Source organism: Diorhabda sublineata, chromosome 7 (genome assembly GCF_026230105.1).
Source record: "Diorhabda sublineata isolate icDioSubl1.1 chromosome 7, icDioSubl1.1, whole genome shotgun sequence".
Taxonomy (NCBI): Eukaryota; Metazoa; Arthropoda; class Insecta; order Coleoptera; family Chrysomelidae; genus Diorhabda; species Diorhabda sublineata.
Window position 1 is genome coordinate 13206367 of NC_079480.1, and position 15730 is coordinate 13222096.

Genomic DNA, 15730 nt, shown 5'->3' on the forward strand with positions numbered 1-15730 from the left:
ATTAATATTAACTTTAGGCATTTCTGCTTTCTGAGGCATTGTGTCGAAACATATTGGAGATAATGGGAATTGACGTCACTTGGTTAAAATATCTTCTGGACTATGTAATTTATTGAGCAATTGAGCAAAATCAGATAGTTTATAAAATATCAGAAAACTATTTAGATTGTGTAAACCTATAAATTTAGTTAACCTTTGGCATTTTGTGATGTACGACCTGATTCTAGTTTATTAGCCTAATTCACAAAGTAAATTACTCGACTGAAAGCAATAAGAACAGGCGCTATAGGGTGGTTTCCTCTAAGATAAATGTATAGTCGCATTAAGGTACAAAGCCGGTCAATAATTTTTGCCTACCCTATAATTGGTGTCATACAGAACAAATAAAAACAATACAAGCGATAGATAATAATTTAGTAATAACAAAACTACAGTTTGTTATTGTTTATAATATTTAAATTTTTGATTCATCGATATAACCTCCTTTTGCTTTTAATATTTCGGCACATAATTTTGACATTTTCTGTAACAATTTCGACAAATAAACTCCGTCTATTTCGTTCCAATCGTTTTTCAGGATATTTCAAAGATGTGACTTGGAACAAGGACACTGCTTTCTGACATTCCTGTTCAATTTCTTCCGCAACTTAATCGAGTTGAAATCGGACGACTATTACAATCAAATCATTAATTTCAATATATGTTTCCTTTCCAAGCGTGTTATACAATCGGGATTACACATGGATCTAGCATCTTTTCTTCCATTGACCTGCGCAAAAACACTTTTGACTCAAGTTTGACTCCATAATACCCTCTCACACTCTTCACTTGTCAAATTTTTTTGTTCTTTAGCTCACTGTAACCTCTCAATTTTTTTTTGACATTTGAAAGAGTTTTCTTCACTGCCACCTTTCCAAAAAGGCCAGCTTCTCTGAATCTCCTTTTCACTGTAGAAGTACTCAAAGGTAGATCCCTAGATTCGTTGATCTGAGCTGCTATCTCTGGGCCGGTGAGTCATTAATCAAGTTTACTAATCAATACAATACGTTTATCTCCAGCAGTTGTGATCTTTTGAGGACGATGTAAACGTTGTCTATCACCAAAGTCATATCCTTAAATTCGTTGATCTGAGCTGCTATCTCTGGGCCGGTGAGTTATTAATCAAGTTTACAGATCAATACAATACGTTTATCTTCAGTAGTTGTGATCTTTTGAGGACGATCTAAACGTTGTCTATCGCTGAGACTAAACTACAATTATAAACACCGAAGAGATAATTCACAGTTAAATAATAATAAACAAATCAGCTGGTACTTGCAAGTTTTAACTCACTCACCGCTAAAATGTAAACATGCGTTCGTAGAAAGTAAAAAAATAACGGACATTATTATTTTTTGTTTGTAGAACGATTTCGGCTTGACAATATGAAAGATTTTGTATTCAATTAATGGATTATGGATATCGCTTAACTACCGAGTATTTTCATAAAAAAGCATATTTTTTACTACATTAACACTACAAGCATTAAATCTAATAGTTACTTATTTATGAGGGTTGTCTCAACCTGAAGATGTCAGGGACAGTTGGCTAACAGCTTGACTGGCGACGAGCGTTCGATGCAGCTAAAAACTGCGAGAACTAGCGATATCATCTATAAAGTTCTTCAAATGGTACTGGAGGATTGTCGCATGAATCACAGAGAGATAGAAAAGGCTATCAGTATATCAAAAGAGCCTTCCAAGTTGGTATTTCTGGAACCGTTGGTGATATTCATACTGAACACACTGATTTCGTTTATTCGACTTTTGTCAGTGATGCTTTGAAAATAATTCTGAAACTGACAATTCGAAGAATAGAAATCGAAAGATGGGTCAAAATCGTGTTACCAGAATTGAAAAATCATGAATAATTTATCATACAACTATCTTCCAAAAGTATTAGGCACAAAGAGTTCGTTTCAAAAGATAACAATTTATTATATGTTTAGTAAATAAATCATATTCTCTCTTATCTCTTCAGTACCTGAAAACCAGACTTATTTGGCTTTAATCGAGACAATAAATCTTTAATAATGTTTATTCTAATGCGCTGTTGTCGATAGCCACTTCTTTTTAACTTAATACGATGGTCGTTCAATATCATTTGGTGAAATTTTTCTATAATATCACTGGTTGTCGCAGTTTTTTGGCCGTACCAAATACTCGTCGTCAGTCAAACTGCTCGATACTCAATTTTCACAAAGACACACTACTCGGAAACTTTTCAGACGATCCTCATAACTAATCCATTATATAATATTATGATTGATGTATTGATAGCGGTTATAAGATAAATACTTATGTTGATAAATAATTCATAAATTAACTAATGCTGTTATTACGTTATCATTAACGAAAAGTGAATCGAATGCGAGTTGGGATTTTTTTTGTTATATGATTGGAATAAGGATTGGAAGGAAAGACTTGCTAAATGTATTCGCGGATCCCAAAGATATTAGAAAACTGTATATGTGGATGTAATATTGGATATGCAACCGGAGAAGTGGATTTTTGTAGCTCTAAACAAAATCCTAGAAGTCCTGATTGATACAAGTGTCGTTGAAAAGGTTTATCGCGATTTTCTCTTTAACGGTCACAGTTATGTAGAAAATATAAGTTATCAAATTTGTGGTTTAAGAAATTGCCAACAAAAAACATTTTATTCGTTTTTTCGTTACACTTACCGCTTACGAAAAAATTTTATTTCGAAATTTATTATCATTTATGTTGGAAGGGGCAAGCATTATGGCTTATTTAAACTTACTGGAAAAGCCACCCCCTCACCCCTAGCAGCATCCCCTTTATTTTTTTAAATTACTTTTCATATTTTTTATGTAAAATTTGGATAGTCCTCTTTGAGCTGATTTCAAAAATGTATAATACTTGTAGGTTAAAGTGGTTAGTTTATGAGATAAACAATTTTTCTTTTAAGAGCACAAATTTTACTTATTATTTACTTTCACCTTATTTGCCTGTACTAAAATGGGTTGTACAACAGTTCAAACTCTTTAATCTTTTTAACTGTGCTATTTATTATGAAGTTACAATAAGTGTTCAAAATGAGTACCAATCACTTCCATACAATGGTATAATCTATTTTGAAATGCCTCTCTGACATTGCTTAATACGGCTGGATTTAATTGTCGACATTCATTTTCTATCCTCTCTCGTAAATCATCCAGAGATTCTGGTTGGGTAGCATAAACTTTTGTTTTTAAATACCCCCATAAAAAGAAGTCTAGGGGTGTTAAATCCGGTGACCTAGGTGGCCACTCCATCATCTGCCCCCTTCTACCTATCCAACGAGCGGGGAATGTTTTGTTTAAAAATTGTCGGACAGGCATAGCATAGTGTGGGGGAGCTCCGTCTTGTTGAAATACCAGTAAATCTTCGGAGAGGTTATCATCATTTTCTATTATTGTTGTAATACGTGGGTCAACCCCTTCCCTGAGTAACTCAAGATATGATTCACCATTTAAATTTCCGTTCATGAAGAAAGGTCCGACAATGTGGTCACCTAGGATACCACACCAAACGTTTAACTTTTGGGGATGTTGTGTATGGAATTCACGCATAATATGTGGATCACTTTCAGCCCAATATCTACAATTATGCCTACTTACTAAGCCATTTAATGACCATGAGCATTCATCAGAAAAGCAAATATTGTTTAACAATTTTGGATTGTTATTGATAATTTGCGTCATTGATTCGCAAAACTCTAGACGACGATCAAAATCATCTTCATTCAACTCGTGCACCAACTTAACTTTGTATGGGTGGTACTTGAATTTATGTAGAACTCGGAAAACTGTAGATGTTGAAACACCGATCGCTCTACTTATTGTTGACAACGATTGGGGTTGTTGAGCCTCTAAGCTGACTTGCCCTAAAATTGCCACTTGGATTGCTTCGTTATTTACGAGTCCCTCTCGCTTATGCACTTTATTGCAAACAGACTCTGTTGTGGTAAATTTCTCCATCAGTTGAATTACATACTTATGAGTTGCATGTCTTCCCTTCTTCATGTAATTCGTTAAATATTCTAGCAGCAGCTCTTGCACAATTATTATTTTGGTAGTATAAACCTACAATTTCAATTCTTTCTTGCAAAGAGTAAACCATTTCAGAGAAACAAAATAAATAATGTATCAAATTACACTATCAATAGTGACTACAAATTCTAGTTGACAATGTCAAACTTTAATAAAAAGTAGAGTTTTTTGTTGTTTGGATTTTTTAAGTAGAATAAATAGCACAGTTAAAAAGATTAAAGAGTTTGAACTGTTGTACAACCCATTTTAGTACAGGCAAATAAGGTGAAAGTAAATAATAAGTAAAATTTGTGCTCTTAAAAGAAAAATTGTTTATCTCATAAACTAACCACTTTAACCTACAAGTATTATACATTTTTGAAATCAGCTCAAAGAGGAGTATCCAAATTTTACATAAAAAATATGACAAGTAATTTAAAAAAATAAAGGGGATGCTGCTAGGGGTGAGGGGGTGGCTTTTCCAGTAAGTTTAAATAAGCCATAATGCTTGCCCCTTCCAACATAAATTGACGTGTTTTTGGATTTTTTCTAAATACCAGTATTACAAAAGTTATTAAAGGTGGATACTTTTATCTAAAAAGCACTGTATACGTAGCTCACTCAATGGAACTAATCTTTTTTGTATGTCAGATCATAGTATCATCGCCCGTTACAACTGATCGGATTATACTTTCTTGTTCCTCGCAGCAAAACTCTACAAATCGCCCACAACTTGCACTTATTTTTATCATATTCAAATACTCATGTAGGATCTTTAGAATACTGTTTTTGAAATGCCGGTCGGTGCTGCAATTTCTTTTTTTAGGCGCCGGTCACTTACATCAACTTTTTCCACCAATTTAATGTTTTGCGTAGCAGTCACCATCACAGGATCTCCCGTACGTGGGTCATCTTCTAATGATCCTCGTCCCCAGCGACCAATTTTTAATTATTGGAAATGATGCACACATTCACAGTAAACAGCCTCCATTTTGTTTTTGATTTGTGCATGGAATAAAGCACCAAGTTGAAACTTTATGTAAAACTTGTTGAGACTTGTCACTGCATAAAGATTTTTGCAAACGCACTACGTAAAAGAGTTTTTGTTTACAAGAATATCAGGAATGGGTAGAAAGGGAGTCTTAACTGGTTCCAATTTGTTATATTACAATGTTATCTATCCCTAGTCTAGAGGATTCAGCTCATTGCCAAGCCAATACTAGCATACTAGCATACTAGTAAACAAGATGTACATGTTGTCGTCCAGCACTATAGCGGAAGTCTAGATGATTCTACAGGTTTTTGAGAGTTAAAAATCTGTGATTCGCTTCTTTTTCAGTCTAGAAGTGTTTTTTCGAAGATCCGCCTGAGAATTTTCATTTTTGTGGTATCGTTTTTGAATGTTTCTGGCCTTAGTTCTTGTATATAGATCTGATTGGAAATTCTTGCCTTTGTTTCCTGTCTTAGGTAGTTTTTCTTCACACTACGTTCTGAAGACATCTCGGATCTCATTTGCTCTGACTACTTGTTGTTTTACCTCGTTTTCTACGTCTCCAAAAATTGTTATATGAATTCCAAGGTACTTTAAGTCCTTCACTATAATATTTAGTTCTACTTTGCATCTAATGGGCTCTTTGGATGTTGTCGTGCATATGGTTTTTTCAGTAGAGGAAAGAACGTTCTGTTATAGTAAAAACGGTTATTTGTTGGTAATTTCTTAAGCTATTTGATAACGATCTTTTTTTTATTGAGTGTGATTATCATTGAGATAATCACGATAGACCATTCGTTGTATCTTTGATATAGAGTAACTTTTCTATCGGTACATGTATCAATAGTGACTCTTAGGTTTTGTTTAGAACTAAAAAATTAAGGTTCACGTGAAACTTCAGCTTTTCACTAATTTTTTTTTTGAAAATGAATTATTAGACTAGAGCGCCATCTGAAATAGAAGTAGTGTCAAATGAAAACAAGGTGAAAATGTCAAGAAGAAAAACGACATAAAGTAAAAAGTCTCTATAGTTAATGTTTCGATAAACTGATAAATCGTCTTTATTTTGAGTCCATTTTAATCATTATTTTGACGTTTCGATCTAATTTCAGTCTATATCAAAATATGTATCGATATTGCTAATCAAACGTCCTATTCCCCTACTCTTATTTTAAGAATAGTTATACGTAAACTGGTTAAATTAAATATTAGGGGTTGTGGATAACGATATATATATAACGTATTCGCTAAAGATGATGTCAGAAAATCATTGTGATCTATTCTTTTATTTCAGAGCTTATGTTAAACAAAAATGTTTACTATGCCTTTTTGGACCACCTTGTATATTTGTGTACAAAATTTCAAACTATTAAACTAGTTATTAATTACTTTTATGTGTCATTTTTTGACAATTACTTCATGTTATGTTTGGTTAGGTTAAAAAAAGTAAAACTCTCGCGTCGCGTTGATTTATTATTTTTTTTTAGGCTTTTTTGTTGATTTTTTTTGTTCCATCTTTCTTCAGAAATCTATACCTGATGTTAAGAGATAACAAGTTTTTCGAAAATCACATAGAGGTAGGATCTTTTAAAGTATTAAAGGTAGAGAAAGTTATTTTTTTTTTCAAATGATTACGTATCAGTATTGATTTTCTCGTGAAATAAATTAATGTTCTAATTAAAGATGAGTCGTTTCTCGATACCACCGATTCTTGGACATTGGTATCGGTATCTAGAATCGATCACAAAAAGTCGATACCGATACCAGTAAAAATTATTTTTTAATCCAGTTTATATTGTTATCAAAATGAAATTATCATATTCTGAAAAATTCTTTGTTAAAATATTTGTTTTTGTTTAAACCACAGTCTGCCTCGGTATATTTATTGCGCCAAAAAAGTAGTTCAATATCGTCTTTAAAATATTAGGTGTAGAGGGTCGAAAAATTCTGATTTCAAAATAACTTATATAATGATTTTGATTTTTGATACAATAATCAAAAAGCCAAAGAAAGAGTTAAAATTCTAATTGATGATATGATAAGTTAAAACTACATACAATTAAAAAAAAAAAGAGAATGTACATCCACATTTCTTCGAGATATTTATTTTATTTGATAATTTCGACAATTTAACCTTTGCGTATGGCTTACATTTTTTTTCATTAGAAATTAGAAATAGGAATAGATATTTTAAAATTGGTTATGAATATATTTCTAATAAGACAATTTTTTTCACAAGTGGCTATTATTCATCGATGGTATCAGTTTCGAGAATCGATTTTTTAGGTATCGGTATCGAGAATCGAAAAATTTTGGTATCGACATACTCTAGGTCTAGTTCTAGTTCTAATGAACAAAGTTGTGATTTGCTTTATGATTCGATTGTGTAAATGATTGAGAAAATTTATCAATTCATTCATTTCATACTGTATTATTTTTTATATTAAATAAAAACATATAAAGATATCATTTGTTTACTCATAAAAACGATCTTAACTAATCTTTCTAAACTTCCTGTTCAAGATAACTATCTGTAACAAATCAATATTAATCTCTTGAGGTAGACTGATAAAAATACGAATCATAATATATATTCTTAATTAAAACATGTTTCAGTTATTAACTCTATCATTAAAAAGATTTAATAAATGAAAAACCGATTAAGAAATCAAATTTCTGTTACCTAATTATTCATACTAATCTACTAAGAAATTTTGAATTTTAATTTTCGAGAGTAAACACCCATTAAAAACGTTAGTATGTACTTCACATTATTATAACAACAAGAAAAATAATCATGATTGAGTGTTCTTATCTTTACATTAAAGCATAAAATAAATAATAACCGTTAAACTGTTTATTTATTTTAAATATAACAAGAACAATAACCAGATACCCTATTTGTGAGTACTTAACCTCAAAAATTTCAAATTCTACAAAAAAGGTTTTTAGTTATATGAAATTATGATAATATGAATGAAAATCAATCTTCACTTTTCCAAAAGTTATTTCCTTTAGTTTGTAATAATTAGGGATCATTCATAAATTACCTCCCATGAATTTCATGATTTTCATCCCCTCCCCACGACTTTGTGACAGCTGATCACATTTGTGGTGATTCCTCCCTCCCTAGTGTGACTTTACATATTTTGCAAATTACATTCAAAATTTATTGAATGAAAACAGCGGCTCCGAAATTATTTTAATTATTTTTTAATAAAATTAACATCACATATAACAACAAAACAAAAAATGATTAATTACATTAATAGAATTAAATTAATAAAGATATAAACTTAATAATCAATGCATCTAAATGTTCTTGATTTTAGGTTCTATTATGAAAAATTTATTTTTCCCTAGTCCTTCCATCTCAAATATATAGCAGTAGTCAATTGAATTATTTGTAGTTTTTTTAGAATTTACAAAATAGAGCTATAAATTTTACTTAAATTATTTAGATCTTTTTTATCATTTATAGCTTTTTCGTTCTTAAGAATGTGAACCATTTCTTAAAAATCTTGAATCCATTACTTTAAATTATTTATAACTGGCATAGCAGCCACTTCTAGTTTGGTTTGTTAATGTCTAGAACATTAATTGTGTCAACATCTTTTCAACCATCATCTTCATCATCCACACAAAGAAGTTTTCTGGCACGTCTAAAAGAAATTCTTTGAGGGCGGCGATAGGTAAAAATTCTTGTTGCCTCTTATGTAATTGCTTGTGATGATTGAGAGGCTTTCTATGATGCAAAATATAGTTTACGCTATTATTCTTGTTTTGTAAGTTAAAAATCACAAAATAGCAGAACTAATAACGACGTTGTTCCATCCGCGAAAGTCAGTGGTCGAAGCGAGTAGAAACAAAGAAACAAACAATTCGTATCTTATATTTACACAGATATAATTCAAAATTTAGGTCAATTTCTGTCAAACTTAGTCGACCCCCTCCAATCCCCTTAATGCATGACAGAATTTATGAATGGCCCCTTACACGCAAAAATTAATTTTCAAAATGTAAAAACACATTAAAACTAGTCAATCAAACACATAATTAACTTTTGGTTATTATTGAGATTGGCAAGATTATGGCAAGATCAGCGACTACCTAGTTAAATAAATAAAATATGGAAAGACAAATCTATCACGAAAACAATGAAATTCCGTCTAGTTGATGCTTTTATCTTCCCCATTGCAACTTACGCAGCGAAAACATGGGCTTTAAACAAAGTAAATGAAAACCGAATAGAGGCTTTCGAAATGTGGGTTTACAGACTATTCCTACCAGTATTATGGACAGAACACCGAACCAACGTATCCGTATTACAAGAAATTGGTCTTCGTAAAAGGCTGCTAACCAGAAAAAATCGCATGTATCTGCAGTACCTGGGACACCTAGCTAGAAGATCAAGAGCAGTAGAACGATTAATCATAGAAGAGAAAATCGAAGACAGATCTCCAAATAAATAGGTAGACCAAACAAAATCCTTAATAAATATGAGACTGCATCATGTCGAAAAGATTGTACAGGATAGGAAAGCATCTAAACAACTGCTGAATTAAATAGAAATGGTGTCATTTCATCCTTTGGAGGATAATGGAAAGAGGAGGATAGATGAATCTGCACTACCTGAGACATCTAGCTAGAAGATCAAGAGCAATGGAACGATTAAGCATGGAAGGGAAAGTAGAAGGCAAACGCCCAAGAGGAAGATCTTCAAATAAATGGATACACCAAACAAAACCCTAAATAAATATGAGACTGCATCATGTCGAAAAGATTGTACAGGATAGGAAAGCATCTAAACAACTGCTGAATCAAATATAAATGGTGTCATCAAGAGCAATGGAACGATTAAGCATGGAAGGGAAAGTAGAAGGCAAACGCCCAAGAGGAAGATCTCCAAATAAATGGATACACCAAACAAAACCCTTAATAAATATGAGACTGTATCATGTCGAAAAGATTGTACAGGATAGGAAAGCATCTAAACAACTGCTGAATCAAATATAAATAGTCTCATTTCATCCTTTGGAGGATAATGGAAAGAGGAGGATTGAAAACTACAAATTGATCAATCATCAAAGTAAACAAGTGTGAATAATTATAGCTGGGGTAGACAAAACAAAGATGTGAGCGAGTTGGAATTCCCACTACAGATATTCGAGTCCTGTCAGCGGTTAATTACTTGAAAATTGGTTAGGTTTGGTTAGGTCGTTTGGAAATTCAATCAATCCCCAAAAAAAAATAAAGTTCAAGCATACGATTTCATTCCAGTAGCTGCTAAATGATAGATTTCTTGTCAGATATATTGTTCGAAAAAGAGCCGCCAGATTTTTTTTTGGGGCATCCAAAAACTATACTTATCTAAACACAGCTCAGAATTTTGAAAGATTTAGTGAGCAAAATAACACCTGCATGTAGTAACATCGAAGAAGAAGTTTTTATTAAATGTTAGAGAGTAATGGACAATATTTCGGACATTCCATAAGTTACTTTTAACAATATTCCATATTTTTTAAGTTAAATGATGCTGTACAATTTTTATTTTTCATTTTCAGGCCATGCTGTGGCCCAGCAAGGCGCTGAAGGTTGCATCAGTGTTTCTTGTCCTCGTCGTTAACTTACCAGATTCGTATTCTGAGGGAAACGTTGGTTAGTATTTATTTAAAACTATCAGCGAATATCTAATAGAATCAACTAATGCACGAATTGAAATAATTTCAAGAAAAAATTTAGTCAATGTGAAATTCATGTGAAATTTATTTACATTCTTGTTTTAGTATATTATTTTTTTTTGAATTTATTTTTTCACTTATTTATACACTACATTTATTTATAATATATATATTTGTTGTTCAGACTGTAAATAAACAAATTTCGAAGTATAATTGGCCGTGTGGAAAGCATGGTTCCCTTAAGTGAATTCCACAGGAATTTTGAACCCCGGTGCGGTCCATGGACCCGCAACTGAACTTTCCCCGTTCAAAGTAAACAAAGCAGTACCTTCGAAGAAAAATAATGGAAAGATTGCATTTGAATAAAAAGTGCAAAAATTATGTTTTTTAGGGAAAAGTTTTAGCTGTAAACTTTCCCTTGGGCATCATTTTTCCGTACTTTTTATTTTGAATAAATTTTTCCCTTATTTTTCTTGGATACACATCCCATGTGAAGTGTAGAAATACAAAAAAAATTTGGGCATAGGAAAAAGTTTATAAAATTTGGTTGGGGTTCAACTTGTTTATAGTCTTGCTGCTGATGCAGAGTCTTGTACCATTACACAGTTTCTAGAACATTTCAAATCGATTACAATAGTTTACTCTAGTTTTAGAACTTTCCAGATCATTTCAGAAATTTTTAGAACTTTATAGGACACTCTAAGTTGATTATAATAGAACTTTGTAGATCATTCTAGAAATTTTGAGATCTATTCAAAGGTCCTTATGCGTTAGAAAAGGACAGATATATATGTCTTCATATTTTCGTCACCCACAACCACCTGCCGCGACCAAACACCCTTACTATGGAGACCAAGAGGTATTTACCACCCTAACGGGAAGTTGATTGGAGTTGGTGGTGATAGAGATAGAAACCATGTCTTTACATACTAACTAATTAATTATTAATTAAAAGAAAACCTATACTGAATGGGCAGCTAAGAACGGCCGTCGGCCATACTTCAGACACGGAAACGGAAAATTCTAACAAAAATGGACGCGAGAAATACATTTTCCTCAAAGGTCAGTACGCTTATGTTTTATGATCCCACGCCACGACCCCACGATCTTAATGATCGAGATTTTGATATAAGGCCGAATTGTTGCAAATGCAAATTGCAATTTTGTGGACAGATTAAGCTACGTTTCATAGTAAGGGAAGAATAAATTACCATAATATGCACTACTGGTCGTAACGAACTCCTATTGGATGCAGGTTCCAATATGAGGGTTGTTGGTCTGTAAATGTATGGTGCGGGATATTTATATACAGGGTGTCCCACGCCGAGTTAAGACTATCTGTATATGGCAAAACATTTATGATAAAATCATGAAAATTTCTACGTTTGGGTTTTCGGATACGATCTTTTTAACTAAAATATTTTCAAATATTTTTGAGTTATAATTTTTTTGTAAAAAATTTGATCGTTGTAGACTTATAAATAATTTTTTTTGAGGATATCCTTAAAGATAAGAAAATGGTTTCTATTCGGTTGCTTTTAGCAAGGTCAGACATATCTAAATCTATGATGAAAACTTTTTATTTTTATACAGGGTGTGTATAAAAAGTGTTCAAAGTTCATCGTCATAAATATCAAATTTCTTTATTTTTTTAATAGAACCACCCGGTTTTTTCTATTTCAGTGCATTCAGGGGTAAAAAATAAGGCAAATTTATCTGTATTTTCCTATACCTAAACCTTACCGTTTTCCAGATATTAAATTTTTTATGTAAATTTTTAGAGATGCAGGTGTGGTCTAAATTTTATTTTGATTCAAGCACTAAGAAATAAAAAAATATTTTTCTTTATCTTATCGTGATCTGTAAAACAAATCAAATCAAATTGTATTTACTAATCATATTCCAACTTTTAGTCGTTTCCGTGATATTTGAGGTTTGAAGACTTTTTGTACACGCCATGTATAAAACGAAATATTTTTCAATATAGATTCAAATACGTCTGACCTTGCTAAAAGAATCCGAACAGAAACCATATTTTCAAGGGTATACTCGTAAAACAATAATTAATAAGGGTCTGCAACGATCAAATTTTTTACAAAAAAATCAATAACTTAAAAAGTATGCCTTTTTTGAAAAAAGTTATCAGACAAAAGTATACTAAAATTTCACTTACATTTCAAAAATGTATTAATATATAGGGTGTTCTATTTAAAATAACAAAGGTACTTTATTTGAAAAAGACACAGCTTCCTCAAACATAATAGTCTGCAAAATAGCAGCATGTTAATGAGGTTTGTGTCAATCAAAATTATGATTCAATTAAGGAATTATTCAATAATTATTAGCATTTTAAATACAAAAGTTTTCTGATTAACTATATATAAAAATGAACCTAGCAGATTCATTTGTGTGGGAATGTTGTTGGTTTATGTCGAAAATGTAGAAAAAAGAAATCTACACTAAACTCATAAAATTTTCCCCCTTTTAACTTTTTAACTTCTATTTCTTCAGGTTGTTTGTTCAGTGAACGTCTTTGTTTGGAAGAAGAATGGTGCTATGATGGTAAGCATATTAAATTTTTTATTTCGAAATCCCCATCGCCTACAGCTGCAATTGTATCCATATTTCACGTAATGCAAACTCAGATAAAAACAAACCATTCTCATCATCATGTACATGTAGAGGCGCGCAAATATGAAAAGCCTAACTCGTAATCGTGCCAAACTAAGCCCTATCCTCTGTACTTTTCTTTGGATGATTAAAAATACTCGCTCTTACTCGGTTTTAAATGGATCTTAATGTCTATATTTACTGTGAGGTCTTTTTGAGGCTATGTTATGAAATTTCTCATAAGCTATTGATCATTCAAGGTCACGCTACTTATGACGAGGGCCCTGAGGTGTAAAATTGTAAAGGGTATTGCTTTTGTTAAGGTTTGTTTCGTTGCTTTTCGTTATTTATTTGGAAATACGCATTATAGCGAATATTATTAGTCTAGTAAAAGAATTAGAACGATTGGGCCAAAAAAGCAAACTCCATCTCGGTCTACGCAAATGCCGAACCCAAAAGTAGTAGAACTCATGAAGAACTTTTAAGAAACTAGAGTTCATGCTAGGGTCTGTTGCCAGTTGCTAGTGAGATGGTTGTACTAAAAAATTGGATTGGTATAAATGATGGCAGTCATATGATGATTTCCTTGTACTTTCAACATCGACTAATGTAACACTAAGCGGTGGTAATGTGAAGAGATTTGAGAAAATTATAAGGGATCCTTGGAAGAGTACCTCATATGTATACATTTTTCACCACGATATTTTAAAATAGCTAGAATTAAAAAAAACCTTAATTAACACTTAATCCTATTCTTCTATTTTAGAACATCCTACCACCTAACAGAACGAAGACATTTTTTATTAATTTCACTTTTTAAAATCATTTCTTTTCCACTAATATAAATTTACCGTTAACGGCATAATTTCTAGGTTATGTCACTTGCGATTATTAGTTATATTCAATGTTGCCAATCCCAGCATAAAGCCAAACTATAGATATGTTTTTTGCTCAAATCATGACCTAAAATCGCTTGTGGATTCAACTTTTTTTAACACTTCAGTGCCCGACGTTCTTTATCATCGCAAGGAAACCTCTGTTTGATTTGGGCTACTCCCTCAATGTAAAACTTCTTTCTTGGGGATTTATCAAAGTATAATTCATTATCACTACTGCAAGTATGCATATTCGTAAATATTTGCTCGACTCACAACATCAATCAGAAAAAAAAATAATGTAATTAGACTAATTCATTCATGGGGATTCCCTAGTAAGTACAAAACCAAACAATAGAATGTCGGTAAAATAGACATCGACTGAAAGGATTTACCATTAACACCATCTTCAAAGCAGATAAATATAAATAATATAAAGTTACAAAGTAATAAAATAGTTGATGCTGGCATCTTACATAAAAAACTGAAGCTTCCGAGGCCCAAACTAAAAATTGAAAGAGTTTCAGAAAAGCTGTAAATCTGCAGTTGAAACTGTAGGATTGGCAGCACTGGCTGCGTTGACAGGTCAATTTTGAAGCGATTCCAAATCAGTTGGTTATCGAAAGCATTGCTGTAAAGCTCATGCTTGATTAAGACCCGCTCAATTTTTTTATATACAACAGTAAATCTCAAGAGTCAATAGAAGTAATCTGAAAAATATTCAAGTTCAATGCCATATGTATCCTAATTAATTATAAAACTTTAAAGTACCTACTAAATTTTTATGTCTCTATTAATTTTAGTTTTAACTATTTAGACTCTAATAAAATTTTAAATATCTAGATTTAGCTTTTGGTCGCTGCTTGGGGTCTGTTGGGGACATTGATGAAGATGATTTGTTTAGGTTCGTATGAATTGATAAATTTCTTGTATATCAATTAATTAAAAGTACATTTAATTGAACAAGAATATAATTTTACAATCATGAAATTTTATAGATATAACTTAGAACGAGAAAGTCTCCACGAATTAAGTGCTGAATTGAGAAGACTGTTTGCGCTCGGTTACAGATGGAGTCACGGTTATACACAATGTCGCTTGCAGGCAATGCTGTATTCCTTCAAACACGAGTAAGTCTTGGAATACTTATTTTCCCAAATCCCATAACCTTCCCACAATAACCTGACTTGTAAATTTTATGAAGTATTCGTAATCCATGGGTGGTATAAGGTGTTATAGAGGTATAGGAGTTTAAACTTTGACTTTTAAACAACTTTAAGCTCATAAATAATAATTTCAAAGTAAAAACTCAACAGTATTAGTTGAGCTACTTCTTAAAAATCTATCATAATCAATATTTACATCGAGTGGCTCATTTTATCAGTAATATTTTCCAATTTCCACATGATTTATTACTTTTTACAAGTTTTCTGACTTTTTTTCTGGAAACTTTTCCCTTTATCTGTTTCCATACCAGTTCAATCAATGATTTGATGGTCTT

General features: G+C 31.9%; 1 protein-coding gene across 1 annotated transcript in view; it reads left to right on the top strand.

The window, feature by feature from the left end:
• LOC130446699 (receptor-type tyrosine-protein phosphatase N2) overlaps positions 1-15730 on the top strand; it is a 37529-nt gene that overhangs the window by 571 nt on the left and 21228 nt on the right. Inside the window, exons 2-5 of the mRNA XM_056783087.1 lie at positions 10628-10721; positions 13256-13306; positions 15073-15133; positions 15228-15359. Of these exons, the coding sequence (XP_056639065.1) occupies positions 10631-10721; positions 13256-13306; positions 15073-15133; positions 15228-15359 (335 nt within the window). The 5' untranslated portion in view covers positions 10628-10630. The remainder of the gene's footprint in view (positions 1-10627; positions 10722-13255; positions 13307-15072; positions 15134-15227; positions 15360-15730) is intronic.